This window comes from Selaginella moellendorffii, unplaced genomic scaffold (assembly GCF_000143415.4).
Source record: "Selaginella moellendorffii unplaced genomic scaffold, v1.0 SELMOscaffold_43, whole genome shotgun sequence".
Classification (NCBI taxonomy): Eukaryota; Viridiplantae; Streptophyta; class Lycopodiopsida; order Selaginellales; family Selaginellaceae; genus Selaginella; species Selaginella moellendorffii.
The window spans coordinates 726,076-744,105 of record NW_003314304.1 but is presented as its reverse complement, the minus strand read 5'-3'; the positions used below and the strand labels follow the sequence as shown (position 1 = coordinate 744,105).

The window sequence follows — 18,030 nt, the reverse complement described above, 5'->3', positions numbered from 1 at the left end:
ATGCCAGGATTTTAGGGTTCTTGGTAGCTAGGAAATGGATCCCGCCCCGGCAGCGGCTCCTCCAGCCACTGGCGACAAGGGCAGCGATGGCGAGGAGGAGAATCCAGCTGCAGCTGATGGCGATGACGAGAGCAGCACAATCCTCCAGCTCTCGCTGCATCCGCAGCCCTTCAGTCAGCGGCGGAGGATCAAGTTCCCGGATTTCAAATCTTTCAGGCAAGAACATTGCTCTGGCAGGGAATGCGATCCCTGACTCGCGATTGATGCTTGAAATTTCGCAGCAGTGCCGCCGCTTGGTGTGGGAAAACGAACATAATCGCCTGCGCCACGGAGACTTGTGCGAGAGATCCAGGGTATGTGTGATGGTTTCTCTCTCGAGATGAAAATTCTGGCTTCCTAGTTCTCGGCAGAAGCCTACGTTCTGGATCCCAGTCCATGTCGTCGATCCTGAGAGGCCCACGGAGCACGCGATCTTCAACGTGGTTGCTGGTGAGTGAATTTGCGACTGTTTGTTCTTCCAAGAATCTACTTTTTCTCTCTTATTTTTCTCTTGTGCTGTAGACACTCCTTGTGATTCCATCGCCTTCATCGAGTGGTCTCCTCCCAGCTGCGAGCGGGCGCTTTTAGTGGTGAATTCTCGTGGAAAAGTGACTATCTGGACTCAACCATCCAAAGTATGTTTTCTTTCTCTTTCTTTCCTTCTGTTTATACATTGTTCCTCAGGGCCCCTTGAATGTGGCACGGGCATTTAATTGCTGGAATTGTGAGCACGAATGGAGGCAAGATCAAGCAGTTGTCACGAAATGGATCACTCCACAGTATTCGGTGAGCTCAGAGTTATCCTTTCTCGGCTTAGCTTTAAACTATGTTTTCAGTACCAATGGACGGATGCCGGTTCTGGAACTTCACCACTGTTTGAGGAAAGATTCCTAGCACGTCAAGCTACAATCTCTGGTGATCAAAGTTTACATTCGAAAGTTCGTCTCGCGCTAACCTTCGCTAACTTGCAGCTAAATGGCCGAATTTTCTTTGTGCTTGCATCGTTTTATCGTCGGGTGTGGTGCAACTCCGATGGCGGCAGTCGCCTCTCAAAGACTCCTCTACGCCAGTTTGGTACTCGTCAAGCAGAGGTGTTTTAGGAGCTGGGCCGAGTGGAATCTATGCTGCAGATGTTCTCGTCAACGACGCTGGCTCCTTGATAGTTGCAGGAGTGCCTATCGGCAATCCTTCTACAATTGTCATCTGGGAGATCACTCCAGGCGTATTTAATGGTCAGCAGCTGATGAAGCTTGGTGCGTCGCCTCTACCATTTACTGCTCCTTCATGGCCGGGGATGGCATCGTTGGCAGCGTATCTTCTCAGTTGGCAGGAGCTTCGCGAGAAGGACCTTCCTGACAAGGAAGGTCCTTTTCTGCAGTGCTCGCCAATTTCAAACTTCTCAGCCTACGTGAGTCCGGAGGCGTCCACTGGATCGAATGTAGCAGCTTGGGGAACCGGAGTGGCAGCAGTGGCATTCGATCCGGAAAAGCAAGGGACGGCGCTTCTTGTTGTGATAGTTGAAGGTTTGGTCGTCAATATTATCGTTCTTTGCTCATTCTTTTTCTCTGTGTCTCTACAGGACAATATATGTCTCCAAAACATCCTGATGGAGGGCCTTCTATGACCGGATGGAAGTTTCAAAGGTGGGAAAGTTCACGGCAACAAGTGGCCATACACTCTGTTTTTGAAGCAGGAGCTGCGAATTACGGTGCTATGTCGCATCCTATGGCTACAACATGGAAAACAGTCGTGAACAAGAGCTTTCCTCAGACAAAGCTGGCCATGTCGTATAATAAACGAGAGCGGGACGCTTCGAGCAGCATGGATACAGGTGACGCTGCGGCCGAGGAACAGGAAACAGAGCCTTTACCCGTCGTCAAGTGTATCGCAAAAGTTCGCTTCAGCGGTCACGGGGGAGAAGTTGCGGTGGCACTCTTAGGTGGCGAAGTTCACTTGTTCTCTGGCCCTGGGCTGCTTCCGGTCGAGAACTTCTGCGTCCAAGTCGGGCTTTTGGTTGCATCTCCAGCTCTATCTGCTTCCGGTTGCTGCCTCTCATGTGCCTGGCATGACACAGACTCCGACACCAGCTTCTTGAAGATTGTTCGTGTTCGATCCCTTTCATCATCTGGGCCTACAACTGCGCCCCTGGAACGCCAGATAGCCGACAGGTAAGTTCCTTCTTTGGGTGAAGTAGATGCTCAACCATTTGATGAAACAGATTTTGGTGGAGCTTGGTAACTCAACTTGATTGGTGGGACGCTATTGCGTACTCTCAAAGCGCTGCTGACGAAGGCCTAGGTAGTTTTTCATGTCTCTATCATCTCCCGCGCGTGCTAATTCATGCCTTTTACGTTTGTCAGTTTCTCTAGGGGCAATTGCAGCGGTTCTAGATTCAGATTTTCATTCTTTGCCAAATGCAGGTCATCGTCAGCATTACGGACCTGTAAGTTTTCTTTTTATTTTATCCTAAATTTTTCTCAAATTTGTTTTCGGATCACAGGCTCTGGATCGCATTAAGTGTAGGATGTTAGAAGGGGCAGATGCTGCTGAAGTAAGAGCACTTGTCCTTGATATGCAGGCCAGACTTTTATTGGAAGTCCTAGGCAAAGGCATAGAAGCAGCACTCGTTAATCCTTCGACGCTTATTCTCGACCCTTGGCAAGCACCCAGCGAAACTCTGACAGGTCTTGGCGGTGAAGCCATGCTTGTTGATCCAGCTCTCGTTCATCAAATTCAGGTTCGTTTCGACACTTGTAATAACACTGTCATTGAAACGCTCTCGTGCAGTCTTACGTCGACGTGGTTTTGGATCTAGCGTCTCACTTTTTGACCCGATTGCGGAGATACGCAAGCTTTTGCCGAACTCTTGCTGCTGTCAAAGCACCAAGCTCAAACGGTCCTCCCGCAGGATCTCAGCCTCCAGCGCCAGCATCAGCAGCACCAGCACCAGTAGCACCAACACCAGCACCAGTTCCGACACCAGCAGCACCTCCAGCACCAACAACGACAACACCACCACCGCTGCCGCCACCAGGTATGGCGAAAGTTTTTTGATATCTTCTCAACCGAATTCTTATTCAGGAAACCAACCTGGTGGCGCCAGCAGCAATGGTGGAAACGCTCAAGTCCACGCTTGGATACAAGGTGCCGTGGCGAAGATGAGCAACACTGATACCGCCACAGTTGCTCCTGCGGCGCCACCTCTAAGCATGAGCACATCGACGTTTCCTGGCATCCCTGCGGTTCGTCTCATCGGAGACTGCTATTTCCTGCACAAGCTCTGTCAGCTCCTCCTCTTTTGCCTGGTCTTTCGCAAGAGACAACTCCCACGGTACATGGGAAAGTCGGAAGTAGCGCCCGTCAAAGCAGAAGAGTCCGCCAACAATGGACCTCGTCTAATGCCTACTGTAAAAACTGAGGACGGCCAAGTTGCAAAAGCTGCTTTGGTTCAGCCGTCCAAGGAGGAGCCAGTTCATACACGTCCTTTAAGACTGGGAAGTGGAAATGCTGGTCAAGGCTATACAGCCGACGAGGTCTGCGCATTTCTTTTTGTTTTCATTTCCAGAAGCTCACGAGCTTTAACTGCAGGTGAAATATTTATTTCTCGTGTTGTTAGATCTATGCAAGAGAACAGCGCCGCTTGCTCATCCGTTCCCAAAGTTCCCCGCTGGAGCGAGCAACCCGAGCTTTAGACTACATTACATTGATGGACAGTTCTCGGTGGTCCCCGAGATTGTCGAAGCTTCTCTTGGCCCACACATGCAGGTACCCAAAACAAAAACACAAATGGTTGGTCTCTTACGAGCTCCTGGTTCTTTGCAGAATTTGCCTCGTCCTCGTGGAGCCGATGCTGCGGGACTCCTCATGCGTGAGCTGGAGCTCCATCCGCCCGCGGAAGAATGGAACAAGAGAATCATGTCCGGTGGACCTTGGTCCGAGAGACTGGAAAGCCTGGACAAGCACGAAAGGCCCATGGATTTGTGGCCTCGAAAGCGGAGGTTTGCCGAGCGAGACGCTGCTTGCGGTGTGGAAACCGCGGTTGGCTTGGGAAGCTACACAGGTTTCATGGGCTCCAGGCGGGACGTGATAACTTCGTCGTGGAAGTCCGTCCTACACGCAGTCTGGCACAAGGTATTCAAACATGGTCTTTTCTTCGTTTTCGTTTTCATCACTCTCTTTCTCTTTGTATTCCAGTGCATGAGGTGTGGACGGCAAACTGCATCTCTTGTCCCGTGGTCCCCGAATTCACAGGCCAGTGCTGTGCCTTCAAATTCTCGTGAGGCATGGTGGACTGGAAGATGGGCGTATTCGTGTCCGATGTGTGGTGGTCACTGGGTTCGAGTGGTATGACACAGGTACACACTACACCTTTTATTTTTCCCACTATGGATCGCCCCAGCTTCTCTTCTTTTAGCAGGATCGATCTATCCCATGACCACGGGGCGAGGTCTAAACCAAGAACTCCCCAGGAACAATCCGTGGTCCTCCCCAATCCGGAAGATGGCTTGTGCTGGATGCTCCTGGGGAGCCCATCTTCTGCGAACTTGTAGGGGCAATCTGAGGAGCTGTAAAGTAGCGACAACTTCTCCGTGATCCATGGGATGAATTGCAGTGCCAGGATTGCTCATAGACTAAAACTTTTGCAGTCAACCTGGCTGAGGAGGTTGTACGGCACCGTTGACTGCAACATCTAGGCGGCAAAGTTGCTGAAGTCAAGACACAAGAATATTTTTTAGAAGATATAAAATGGTTTAATTTCATTATTTACTATTACATTAAATTTATAACTTTAGTAAAAATATAGTATTTGGTTATGTTGAATGTAAATTTTATAATTAATTTTATAATTAATTAATTAATTAAATTTATGATTTGTATATGTCAGCAAACCATTTAAATGTTTTTTTATGGGTTTTTATATCCTTATGATATATGGGTATGTAAGTTCGTTGAATAAAAAAGGTTATTTCCTACTTTATCTAATTTGTAAAGTATAGTTGCATAATAAAAACACTTTGATAACTTTTAATGTTCTTTAGATTAAATTCATATTTATTATTTCACAGTAAAACTAGTAATATTTTGCTATTTTAGTGATTTAAAATTTTAAATCCGGCCTAATAGACTAATTTATATATATTATTTTACAATTATTTTTCTTTAGTTTGTGTTTATGCCTAACTTTAAACTTAAAGAAGTCTCTAGATTCTCAAGAAGATTATTTTATTAAAAAAGGGTTTTCCATCATTATCCACATTAAGTTTATAAATATAGCATTTGGTTATGTTAGCATTGAAAAAAAAAATTCAATGTAAATTTTATACTTAAATTTATAATTAATTAATTAATTAAATTTATTGTTTATATATGATAGCGACCCATTTAACTATCTTTTTATGGGTTTCTTTTGTTTTCATGATGTATGCGTATATATATACTCTTTATAAAGAAAGAGTTTTCCCCCACTTTTGGGCAGAATCAATTTCAAACTGCCCCATATTAACCACTGTAAAAGGAGTCACTAAGACAAAAAAGTACTCATAGGAAAAATATAGTTGCGTAATAAACAACATTTTAATAAATTTTTCCAGTTTTTTCATTGAATTCATATTTTTTATTTCAAAGTAAAACTATTAGTGTTTTGCCAGCTTAGTGATTTAAAATTTTAAATTTAACATAATAAACTAATTTATATATATTAATTTACAATTATTTTTCTTTAGTTTGTGTTTATAGCTAACTTTAAACTTGAATAAGTCTCTAAAAGGAATGGTTATGAGGTTATTTAGGGAATGTCAGTTTGAAAAAAAAAAGGTATATTTTTCTTTTCCTTAGGCGGGAAAGCAACGAAATGACATTCAATATAAAATTTGGTTAGTTAGGAATTTTAAATTCACAATACAAGGTTATGAATTTAATGAAACTTATATTACCACTTGTTTTAAATAGAAATATAAAAGTTGGGTTCACCTTGGATACATCAATATTACCTATAGTTAAATTATAGTGATAGTAAAAGTACAATAATAGGGGTTATGAAAAATTAATTAATTCAACTCAAAATTTGGTAAGTTAAAGATTTTAAATTTACAATATAGGGTTATGAATTTAAAGAAGCTTTCACCATATTATCATTTATTTCATATAGCATTATTATGTTAGATTTATGCTAGATACATTAAAATTCTTTACAGTTAAATTGCAGTGGTAGTAAAAGTATAATAATATGGTTTAAGAAAAATTAATTAATTCAACATAAAATTTGGCAAGTTAAGGATTTTAATTTCACAATACAAGGCTACGAATTTAAAGAACCTTTCACCATATTACTACTTATTTCAAATAGTAATATAACATTAGATTCACCCTGGATATACTAACATTGCCTACAATTAAATTATAATGGTTGTAAAAGTACAAGAGGAAAAATTAATTAATTCAACATAGAATTTGGCAAATTAAGGATTTTAAATTGGGTTGTGAATTTAAGGAAACTTTCACGATATTACCACATAGAAATATAACATTAGTTTCACATTAGATGCATCAACATTGCATATATTATTATCACAATTAGATTGTAGTGGTAGCAAAAATATAATAACAGAGTATTATATATTGTCTCACTAGTGACAATAATTTATCTCAATCAATAAGATTTAGGAGGATAAATCAATACCTAAGAGAATCAATGACTACAAAATCAAAATCATAATAGATAATGGTTATGGAACATCAACTATGTCACTTTATTTTGTCAAGAAACTTAGACTCCCTACAATTCACAATCACAAGTATTTTGGAATGAAGGTGATCAATTGGACGAAGGTTATGGAGTTGAGAATTTAGCTTATAACTTGGGAAAGTTTTTTGAGAGAGATATTCGGTGTTCTTAAAGACTCCTCTGATAGTATATTTCTTGGGAAAGATTGGCTTCACAAGCACATAGCAATTACTAACTTTAGAAATCACAATGTTACTTTTAAATGCAGGTTTGCGGTACAGATTTCAATATCCTCATGGTATTGATAAAGTGAGTACGGATAAATTCAAGGAAGAGATAAATAGTTTATGTTGGTGCTCCAACACTATAGAACATCAGGCTACAATAAAACTTTATGATCTTTGTACATGGAGAATGCCATCTCTTGCAGTCATTTTGCAATGGTTTAGGTTGAGATGAACTTTGTAATAAAAATAATGTGATATTTGTACAAATATGAGCGCACAGGATCTTTGCTTAGTAATCATCTCATTGATATTTTTAAAAAAAAAACTTTTAGGTTTAGAGCAAAAGGAAGAACCAGGAGCTCCTCCATTTCTCCACCACCATCTCGTAAACTCAGTCACCTGGAGAGCATGGGCCACAGATCTTGAGCCTCTTGGACGCCTGTCCACCAAGCCCCCCAAGCTCGGCTCCTTGGACTACTCCATCCTTGCCAAGCTTCTTCATCGCCCACCTCCAAGCTTCATGGCATCATCACGAGCCCCGTCGCTTAGATTTTATGCTGCTGGAGGTGCCACCGTAGTCTTAGATCAGCCACACTCACCAGCTAATCCATCTTGGCCACTTAATTCGCATCGTCTTGATTGCAAGACAACGATCGCGCTCCTTCAAGTACGTATGAGTAAACCGTGACTGGAGGTGAGCTCGGGCTTGTTTAGCAGCAGCGTAACCACGATCCAGTGCTTTGCTAGATTGGCCCTTCCCGGACCAATTTCTTGCTTGAGCTTCTGTGCAGCATAGTCGCAAGAAAAGGGCCTGCCACTGAAACCCACCGCTTCATCGTGGCGTCTTAGCTCCAGCACGTACGCCTCACACAGCTCTTGCCATAGCCTTGGTCTGCCTTCTTGGCTTCCTCTTTTCCTCCACCACCTTTATATCATCCGCCTTCTTCCTTTCATCCCAGGCTCTCTCCACTCGGCTTGAGAAATAATGCATCGCTTTGGCCAGCATTCCGCCGCGCAACCTCTTGAGAGTGGGAGGGATGCCGAAAGGGGAAGATGATGGGATCACGCTCTTGGTCGAGGTTTGCCTCGAAGCTGGGAGGCCCTGCAGCTCGGCAAGCCATGCTTCGTCACAGCAGGAGCTTCACCGCCTTCGTCGTCCCTTGTCGAGGCCGTAATCTTGCACGGACATGGCTCCCTGCTGTCACAAACATGCCATCTTCTTAGCAGCTTGTAGAACTTAGCCGCAGCCCCCATGGCGGTGAGTCCATGCACGGCCAAGTCGCGAGCCAAAGACGAGAAGAAGTTTGGGGCAAAAGACCATTAAGCTCGCCTGCTATTGGGCTATCAGCAATTGAATCAACCGCCCGTACAAGATCTAACGGCTCAGGTAAGTCAAAGGTAGTCAAACTTCTTTCGGTGATTTTTTACGATCCAGTTTTACAAATTCTACACATCTTGGCATTGCAAGAATGGATCTTACAGGCACTCGCGAAGCATCCCCAGTTGGAAAAATCTGGAAAAAATGGCATTGTGTTAATGAGATCCTCATCATCCTAGAGCCAAACTACACCGATCAAGCAGCAGTAGGGACTTACAAAACCATTGAAGCCAATGTGTCTCTAGCAGCGATTACCAGCCCAAGGGCAGCAAGCGATCAAAAGGCTCATGAAGTCTGGCTTGAATCCTTCCAGATTCAAGACTTCAAAGACCTCAATGGATGGAGCAATTTCACGTAATAACGTTTGGAACTTCCACAGAGTCAAAGAAGCACTCTGATTAGGATGCATGCCGTCGTTACGCATATGCAGAGATCATGGAAATGACAGCAAACACTCTCCTTAGGCTCTTCCCAGGAACTCCTGAAAGAAAAGTGTTTCTAGGAAAATTCAAGCCTTCTTTGAGGCAAGGAATCAAGAGATTACAATTAATTGGTTTCACCGCACTGGGTTTTTTCTCGGAGCATTCCAGCCCATAATCAGTGTGTACGGTAACGAATTCTCTTTCGTGCACTGAGCACTTCTTTTCTTGGAGCATATGTTGAAATAATGACATTCTATGACATAGAATCTCTCTCAGGCATGGCTCGAACTGGTCTCTTGCTTCACTGATCATTGCAACTTTGAGAATCCAAAACTACGTCCCACTCTGGAATTCGATCTAAAACAAGCATTGTTCCAGAAATTTGCCCCATCTAGGCATTTTCTCAAGGAATCACATTCTAAGTCACTATAGGTGTGTGGTGATGGTGGAGATATACAGAGCAAGAGCTTGTTGGACAAAGCATCTTGCACTTGCAAGCCAAGAGGAGCATCGAGCATCATCAAAAAGTACCATCGTGACTCCTCTACGAAGCTGAGGTGGAGTTCCACGGCTTTCTCGTTGAAATTGTTGCACACATTTCCACGCGACACTGTCCTAAAACAAGCTCTCAGCAGTTTTCAGGCCTCTGCAGCAGCAGTACAGTGGCTGCATCGTCTTCCAGGCCAAGTTCCTGGAGGAGGAGCTTGCCTTCTGGAGTGCTCAGGCAGGTAGTGAGAGCGCTTGTGTAAGTCGATCTGTATGGCCACAGAGCATCACCTAACTTCCCGACATTCGCATACACAGTGGTCATCCCCATCCAAGCTACCACGCCGTGGTCGGGCATCCGGTCGAATACCTGGTGGAGTCCCACACTTCGCGTGCAGTGCCAATGGTCACATCCCCCTCCAAGCCATTCTCCACAAACGGCTCATGGAAAGCTCTCACCACCTGCGTGGAGAATTGCCAAGCAAGTAACTCAGATTGGCTGGAGTCCCTCCTTATGGTTGTCCAAGTAACTCAGTCCCGGAAAGGCAAACCTCTTTGATCTTGCGACATCTGGATGAAGAGTATGCCATGGTAAGTGTGTTTCGGTGAGTCGTGTGTGGATCTTCATCCCCTCGGCCAGGTTCCTCATCCGGGCATGCTCTCGGACTGCATCTCCGAGCTCGACGAAAGTGTTGACGCATGCCGGCTGGCTGTAGAAGAGCTCGCTATGGTGTGCCTGAGACTCTCCACTTGGAGCTTTCCTTCCTTGCTGGATCCAGGCTTCTGTAGTTGCCACTGTCATGCTGCTCCCTGGAGACAACTCTGCTGTCCGACTTATCATTTGCCTGTCTCGAAACCTAACTGCTTTCCTGACTTTCAGCCTTTCTTCTCGTCCGCAATGCAGAGGCCTTTGTATTCACCAGGAATCAATTGTCTCCAAGCACAGCGCAGCCTTCTTCTTCTCTGCTTCCAAGCTTTTGCATTGTTTCCTTTTCACCAAGAACTTGTCCCAAGCTTTTCTTCTTTTCATCCACTGGACATTCCTTGGGAGAAAGCCCAAAGTGAGAAGCAAACGACATCTCGAAACTCCTCACTGCTATTCTTGATCATTAGGGACAACACGACGCCATAGCGAGGAAGCAAGGAGAGAGAGCGGGGGCGATTGAACGGAAGAAGCGAGTGGAGGAATAAAGGAAAAGAGAAGTTCATCAGTGCTACCTCGATGAGAAAGTTTGAGAACTGGCTTGCTTGACAAGTGGATTGCAACCAGCACCGCCTTTGTCACTTGGGATTGGTAGCGTCTTCCTAGGACGTTAAGATACTATGTTACGATACACAAAGATGCCAAGCACATACCTCTCTGGGTGGCTTGAGCATCATGTGATTGTCCACACCAGCGAGTCCACTAGACAAACATCCTTGTACAATAAAAAAAAAGCAAGGCTAGAACGAAGCTTGCTCACCTATATCACAGCTCTCTGCGCAGTAGCCAAGGAAGCTGATATTTGGATGATTGAATTGGTCATTTTTCTTTTATCTCGCACTAAGCAAAGAAGCTATTCGATAGGATGGAACGAGATTCTCACAACAAAAGACTGATCAATCCAGACTCGACGATCGTTGTGCAGAGATCTTGATGGAGCACAAAAGTTCTTTGCGAGGACGACACCGTGTCATGAGCAACACTTATCAACTCATTTGCGCAGCATGGCTACACTATTCTAGCTATTTATAGCATGTCATACTGCGATCAATCTCTTTGATTCAATGACCGTTTTTCTAACAAAGACAATACTCGACAAGGAAATAAGAGAAAGAAGAAAAACGAGAAAAGAGAAAGGCTCGAGATCAACAATTTCGGGGAGGAATTGGAATATGACAGGTGAGGAGAAGTAGTCACATAACTATTTTTCTTCCGTGAGCTTCACAGCTTATTAAGTTCTTAAGTTCTATCCTTTGTATGTAAGTTCTTCACTAAATTACCACTTTGTTCTATGTAAAGTTCTTCGCTATGTTTTTCTTCTGTGATCTTCACAAGATTTTTAAAGTTCTATAATGCTACATTCTGGCTCGTAAGAAATCCTGTTCTTGGAGCTCCTCCTTGGAGGACTCTTTTTTGTCATAAAAAAATTCCATCTCCTTCTTGGCATTGGATCTCAAGTAGCTTTCCTGGCTCACCAGCAAGTAGTGAGATGAGGAGGAGCTCTTGTTCCTCAGAGCTCACAGCCTCAGCCTGTAGCAATTGTTCCAGCAATTGAGCACTTTTGTCTTGTGTGGAACTATTCAATCATTGTCACCCCACGACAGTCAAGCTTGCTAGTCTCCGTGATCCCAACTCTTTTCCTCTCACCACAACTTGTATACTCTTGCACTTGCTACGTGTTTCCTGGCTTGGATGATCATAGCAGCAAGGAGCTAGCCCTGCAATTGTTGCTTCTTCCACCTTTGCATTCCCTAATATTGACCTCAAAGCATTACACTTTTGCACATTTGGTGTTTTCACACCATTGGCTCTATAAATTTATTTTTACAATACTTCTTACTTGTATTTAGGTTTTGGTTAAGACTAAAGTAATTATTTCTTATGCTAACTGTTAATAACATTGCATTATAATGTTCACACTTAACTTTGTGCCAAAATAATTTTCTTTTGGGGACATTTTTTCCACAACTTTAAAATGGAAAGTTTAAATTAGAAAGGATGGGAGCACATCCTAGAACGAGCTCTATATTATTCTTCTTTGCCACTTGGTCCACTCGAACCTTGTTTGTTGTGCTTTTTGCAAGCCGAAAGCAGCATCCTTCAGGCCTGGTTTGGATCACCCGTCGAGCCGTCCCATCAATCACAGACCTGGTGATCCAGCTCCAGCTTGTAGTCCTCCCATATAAATAAAGGTACCACCATGACTCTTCCACGGAGCCGCCGAGAACAAGTGGACAAAAGTCACGGCCCCAGGGCTCAAGCCCTTTGCCAGCGTCTCTGGAAGAGCTCCACGGCTTTCTCGTTGTGATCGTTGCGCACATATCCTGCGATCATCGCAGTCCACGTGACTTCATCCTTGAAAAGCATGTGATCTTTTAAAAAATTTCCCAAACTCGCTCTCTTCAATCAGTCAGCGAGAGCAAGTAAGAACGAGGCAGAGAAAAGTAGCAGTGACACAAGTCACCGGATGTAGCTTTACTCGATCTGTATAAACAGCAACAATGCCTCGGCAAACTGCCCATTCTGCACAGAAGCTGCTACCACGAGAAAAGATCTCTGCTCCAGATGCCCGCAAACACCTTATATGCTAGATCAAGCTTCCCAATATGCCTGTAGTATCGTGTTTCCCATGAACTGGTCTTCAGCGCAGCCGGGAGGCCTCACGGAAACAAAGCTGTGCATGCGACGAATTTGTGCTAGATTATTCTCTTGTTGAGAAGAGACACAAAGGCTCGCGACTCTGCCGTGTTGACATCCACGGCTTGCGAGAGATCTCCATAATTTCGCTTCCATCCAGGTCTCCAAGAACTCGGCATTCACAGATGCCGCTGCCGTATGTCGAATCCGCCGCAACCTCATATATATTCTGGAGCAAGCTCTATTCCCCAGGAACAATCCGTGGTCCTCCCCAATCAGGATGATGGCTTGCGCTCCCGGTGAGGCAATCCGAGGGGCTGTAAAATAGCGACGACTTCTTTGCAGTGCTAGGAATACATAGACCATGCGACGAGGAGAAGAAAATCATACCCTCGCAGTCAACCCGGTCCAGGAGGTTGTACGGCACGTTGTTGACCATGGCGTCTGTCGGTTGCAATTGCTGTGGTGGTCGCAAACGTAAAACAAGAATTTTCTTAAAGGGATTTCTTTTAAATAAGATCAATATAAAAGGGTTTATTCTTGCCAAAAATTTCTAGAGTTATATGGCAAACAATTGGTTGGAAAGTTTGAGGTTGAAAGAAAAATTAAAATTATGTGAAATTTTAGTTGTTACTGAAATGCTATCTCACGAAAATTAGTAGAAGAATTCAACATTACAGTGGATAGAAATTGGCAGGTTAAGGATTTTAAATTTATAATACAGGGTTGCGAATTTAAAGAAATTTTCACAGCATTACCAATTGTTTTAAATATTGATATAGTGTTGAGTTCACCCTAGATATATTACCATTGCTTACAATTAGATTACAATGGTTGTAAAAGGATAATAACATTTGAGATAGATGGTATCGTATATTGTTTAATTGGTGATACGGTTAAAAAGGTTTAAAAGGATAAATCAACATATATGTAATACGTTTCATGATCTGTATTACTCTGGGAGAATCAATGACTGCAAAACAAAAATCGAAATAGATAATGGTTGTGACATATCAGCTATATCACTTGATCTTGTCAAGAAACTTCATCTCCCTTCAGTTCACAATCAAAAGTATTTTTCACTATGGCCAATTGCAATTGATCAATTGGACAAAGGTTATGGAGTTAAAGATTTATCTTATAACTTTGGAAAGTTTTTTGAGAAGAGAGCATTCAGTGTTATTAAACACTCCTCTGAAAGCATATTTCTTGGAAAAGATTGGCTTGACGAGCACTTGGCAATTATTGACTTTAGAAATCACAATGTTACTTTTGAATGCAGTGAATCAGGTTTGTGGTACAGATTTCAATATCCTCATGGTATTTATGTGAGTAAAGATAAATTCAAGGAAGAGATGAATAGCTTGTGTTGGTGCTCCAACACTATAGAAGATCAAGCTGCAGTAAAACTTTCTAAACTTTCTACTTGGAGAATGCCATCTTTTGTCATTTTGATGCAAAAGTTTAGGTTGAGATGAACCCTAAAATAAAAATAACATATATGAGTCGTTCACCGGGCACTTAGAGAGAGTGATATTGGACAGTACGACCACAACACATGCCATCTTCTTAGCAGCTTGTAAAACTTTCTGAACTTTCTACCATCTTTTGTGTACCCTATAATAAAAATGATGTGATCTTTTGTATATATATATATGTTAGAAGGCTTCCATCTTTGCTTAGAGAGAGTGATATTGGACAAGGAAGCCAGTCCTAGGACTGCTGTATCTGGAACAAACATGCCATCTTTTTAGCAGCTTGTGGAACTTAGCGCCGGCCCCATGGTCGTGAGTCGATACATGCCCTGGTTAGGCATATGCAGAGATCATAGCGTTCCAAGGAATGCTGTCTCTCTCAGCAAACACATTCTTTTGGCCCTTCCCAGGAATTCCTGATAGCAAAGTGTTTCTTAGGAAAATTGTCCACGACACAAGGCTTCTTTGAGGCAATGAATCAAGAGATTGTGCAATTAATCGGTTTCACCATTCCAGTCCACGTCATCAGTGTGCAATTCTCCTTTTGTGCACTTCTTTTCTTCGTGAAAATCTCCAGCTTACATTCCATGACACAGAATCTCGGCTCGAACTAGTTTCTTGCTTCGCTGATCTTTGCAACTTTTGAGAATCCAAAACTACGTGCCACTCTGGAATTTACGGATATTTGCCCCATCTGGGCATTTCCTCAAGGAATCGCATTCTAAGTCACTACATTCTTCCCGGGCATGGCATGAAAGAAAGTGCTGCTGACGGTACGCCTGGAGTAGGATTTTCCTTACCAGGGGTTTAGACAAGATCTGGGCACTCCGAGCGAGAAAGACTCACGTGTTGTGTGTCGTCCGGTGAAGAATCCGTCCATCGGCATCCGGGTCAAGACGACGCCATAGCCACCTTCGCGGGTCTTGGAGTCCTTCCTCGCAGAAGCCACTGGTGGCCAGATCGAGCTCCTGGATGAAGCGCCATGGAGACGACCTGTATTCGCAATAATCCAAAAGGCCGCACTTTGCCTTTGAGTAGTCCCAATAGCAGTCCTCGTCTCGCATGGGTTCTCGTCTAGCTGCAACAACCGGTCTAAGTTACAGAGAAAATGGCGTTACTTCGAGGGCTGACCTTTGGAGACGAAGCTTCTCAATGCTTGTGGGTGGGAATTGTGAACGTTTTCTAGTGGCAGTTCCCTGAGTAGAACAGGCGAGCGGACCAAATTCCTGTGATCACATGTAGAATTATCAGCAGCCAGGAGGTTCGCAGGTCATTACTTTTGTCAAACTCCCAAACAGCGGTTTTCTTCCCTGTCAGTCCAACAGTGTCCTCATAGTATGTGATGTATTTTATTCGACTGTCTCGGCTCCCGTTGTATACAAGATCACCTCCATGTTCGTGTTCCACGTCTAAAACCTCTTGAATGTCTGAACCTTTGTGTGCAGTCTAGAAATCACAGAAATCATCAGGCTTGAAAGAATGAAACCAGCAAATGACATATTTACTTGAGGAGCTCTTGTGATGTTCACGCGTGGACTCAGCCATATCTTGCACCAAGAAAGAGAGTGGTATGGTACCTAAGCATATGAAAACATGTAGGCCATCAAGAACAGAAGTTTGTAAGATAACTCACTGTGGAATCACCACTCGCAACACCACCATTTCCATCGACATCTAATCCTGACCTGTTGCAATGGTTTTTAGAAATGATCTTGTTTACAAAGTGCTTACCTTGTCTGCAACGAACCTCCATCTGTTTCATAGATGACATCCTTGATAATTGGGTACGGCTTTCCACTCGGAGACAGTTGATAGCCAACCTGGATTTCACAACTCAATCTTTCCACTATAAGGTTTTCAAAGAGGACTAACCTCAGTCTTAAGATTGATACCATACATGCAAAACACATTTTCGATCGGCGGCCGCTCCCATGATTATCCAAGTAGTATCTGAGAATTAGGAAGTAGTTTAGTAATCACACACTTCTTGAGCTGATAGAAAGCCAGTTTAGCTTGAGGATCAAATTCACCCATCTCCTTGAGGCTTGTGCCATCCGATATTTTCTGAGCTGAATAAAACCGCTGGATAGGAACTGTGTAATTTGCTAGAGCTGCAAGGGCTCCGTTTTCCAAAGACTCACCAGGATAGACCACCCTTGCCAAAGTGGACAAAAGTTGGATAACGCATTAATAAGCCATTCGTTTGTTACCAGAACTTGGCATGTCCACCTCAAGCACGTTGACAGGCCAGTCTGGAGCAACTAAGCCTTCGGTTTTGGTCGTATTCCTTTGAGACAGTGGTTTGTTGTCAGAAAACGGCAACATCCACAAACCGGAACTGAAAGTTCTAAGCATGATTCGAGCTGCACCCTATCAAAACGAAGTAACCAGAGCATCTGGAGCTCCTAGAAAAGGAGCACCTGCAAGAGATAGCATTGCTGGTAAGAAGGTTCACAATCCGCCAATCTCACCTAGAGCATGATACGTGAAAATGTGATCGTCGATCCAAGTGGTGTACAGTTTGGGCGGTACTTCTTGTTTCAACCATTCCAGAAAATATCTGAACACATTATTCCCAAGAGAATGCGCGAAAACGAGGGCCGTCACTCGTTTTCGCGCATACTCTTGGCCCCCCTCGCAGCTTCCGAAGCGTCTCGAAAGTTAGCCTGGAATTAGAGATCAGAAAAACAAGAGCCTTCTGATTTTGAGAAGGCAAAACCTCAGCCTGTGGAAGTCCCGTTCTTCGAGAACTGGACCCGCCAATCTCCAGTCGTGTCAACGCCGAACTCTACACACCACGAAACTCACTCCTTCCATACAGAAGACAATGGTCCTGTGATATCCTGATTAACAAAACGAATAGAGAAAAAAAAGCCAGCTTGGATACCTGTGAAATATCGGAAATTTTTTCAAACGAAACTCACCAGAGCTACTTGTTTATGCTGTTGTCTCAGCTCCTAGACCATGATCCTCAAAGGTTTGAAACCCAACTTCCTTTCCCGATCCTGCTGGTGCAAAGCTCTGTTCGAGATCGCAGCTGTCAGTGCTCTGAAAGATCCTGAAAAAAAAAGAAGAATCCAGTGAGCTGAAATCGAGGGGCGAGAAGGGACAATACCATGATCTCGTGCAGCCATTTATCAATCCCTGAGTGCCAGAGATCTGTTGCGGATGTCATTCTAGGACCTTGCAAAAAGGAGTTCTTCTTTGTCATAGCATCAGAGTAAAAAACGCAAAAGAAGCTATAGTCGAAGCTTCTCGACGGCTGAAACTTCCCACGACCAAAACACGGAAAGATTAGCAAAAACAGTCAAAATGAATCAAGCAGAAGCTCACTGTTTGCCAAGTCATTCTTCCCGTGTTTAATTTTGGCGGAACTTGTTGAAGTGACACCTGACAGAAATCCTCGTTAGAAGAAACTGCAAACTTTCCTCACACGATGCTCACTGTTTTGCATCCCCGCTACTTATTTGATGGGGGTGAGCTGCGTTGCTGCCTCAGCTCCTGGATCGTGATCTTGGCGTCGTCGGTGTTGCTTTCCTTGCTGAGCCCCTCGAAGACAACGTTGAAGGTGACGAGGTTTGGCTTGAATCCCTTCTCCAGCATCTCTCGCAGCAGCTGAAATCCCAGCTTCCCTTTCCCGAGCTTGCAAATCGTGCTGATCAGAGCTACGTACGAGATCGCATCCACCAGTCCCTCCTTTCTCATCTCAACGAGATACGCATCATCTCCGCGAAGAGCTTGTTGGCTTCCTCAACTTTCCCGGCCTTGCAAAACCCGTCGACGATGGAGTTGTAAGTCACAACGTCCGGAATGCAGCCCCTGGTTGGCATCTCCACGAACAAATCCATCGCCTTGTCCATCATCCCGGCCTTGGCGAAGCAATTGATGAGCATGTTGTACGTGATGAGATCGAAAGCGCAGCCGTTCTCGTGCATGAGA

General features: G+C 44.0%; 1 protein-coding gene and 1 pseudogene across 5 annotated transcripts; one reads left to right on the top strand and one right to left on the bottom strand.

Moving 5' to 3' along the window:
* The first annotated feature begins 1 nt into the window (after nt 1).
* On the top strand, nt 2-4,838 carry LOC112349853 (mediator of RNA polymerase II transcription subunit 16-like). 5 transcript variants are annotated; one of them, XM_024684989.1, is made up of 17 exons: nt 2-216; nt 282-353; nt 401-489; nt 562-674; nt 724-825; nt 876-954; nt 1,011-1,562; nt 1,619-2,207; nt 2,258-2,337; nt 2,400-2,482; nt 2,540-2,776; nt 2,827-3,073; nt 3,121-3,572; nt 3,628-3,804; nt 3,862-4,170; nt 4,234-4,394; nt 4,457-4,838. In XM_024684989.1, the coding sequence occupies exons 1-16, from the start codon at nt 35-37 to the stop codon at nt 4,387-4,389; spliced, it is 3,519 nt and encodes a 1,172-aa protein (XP_024540757.1). In that variant the 5' UTR covers nt 2-34; the 3' UTR covers nt 4,390-4,394; nt 4,457-4,838. The 5 variants fall into 5 exon arrangements, with proteins under 5 accessions (XP_024540757.1, XP_024540756.1, XP_024540758.1 ...); XM_024684988.1 differs by having other exon boundaries at nt 4,454-4,838; XM_024684990.1 differs by having other exon boundaries at nt 4,439-4,838.
* A 9,756-nt stretch (nt 4,839-14,594) lies between these two features.
* LOC112349835 lies at nt 14,595-17,302 on the bottom strand (annotated as a pseudogene).
* Nucleotides 17,303-18,030: the final 728 nt, after the last annotated feature.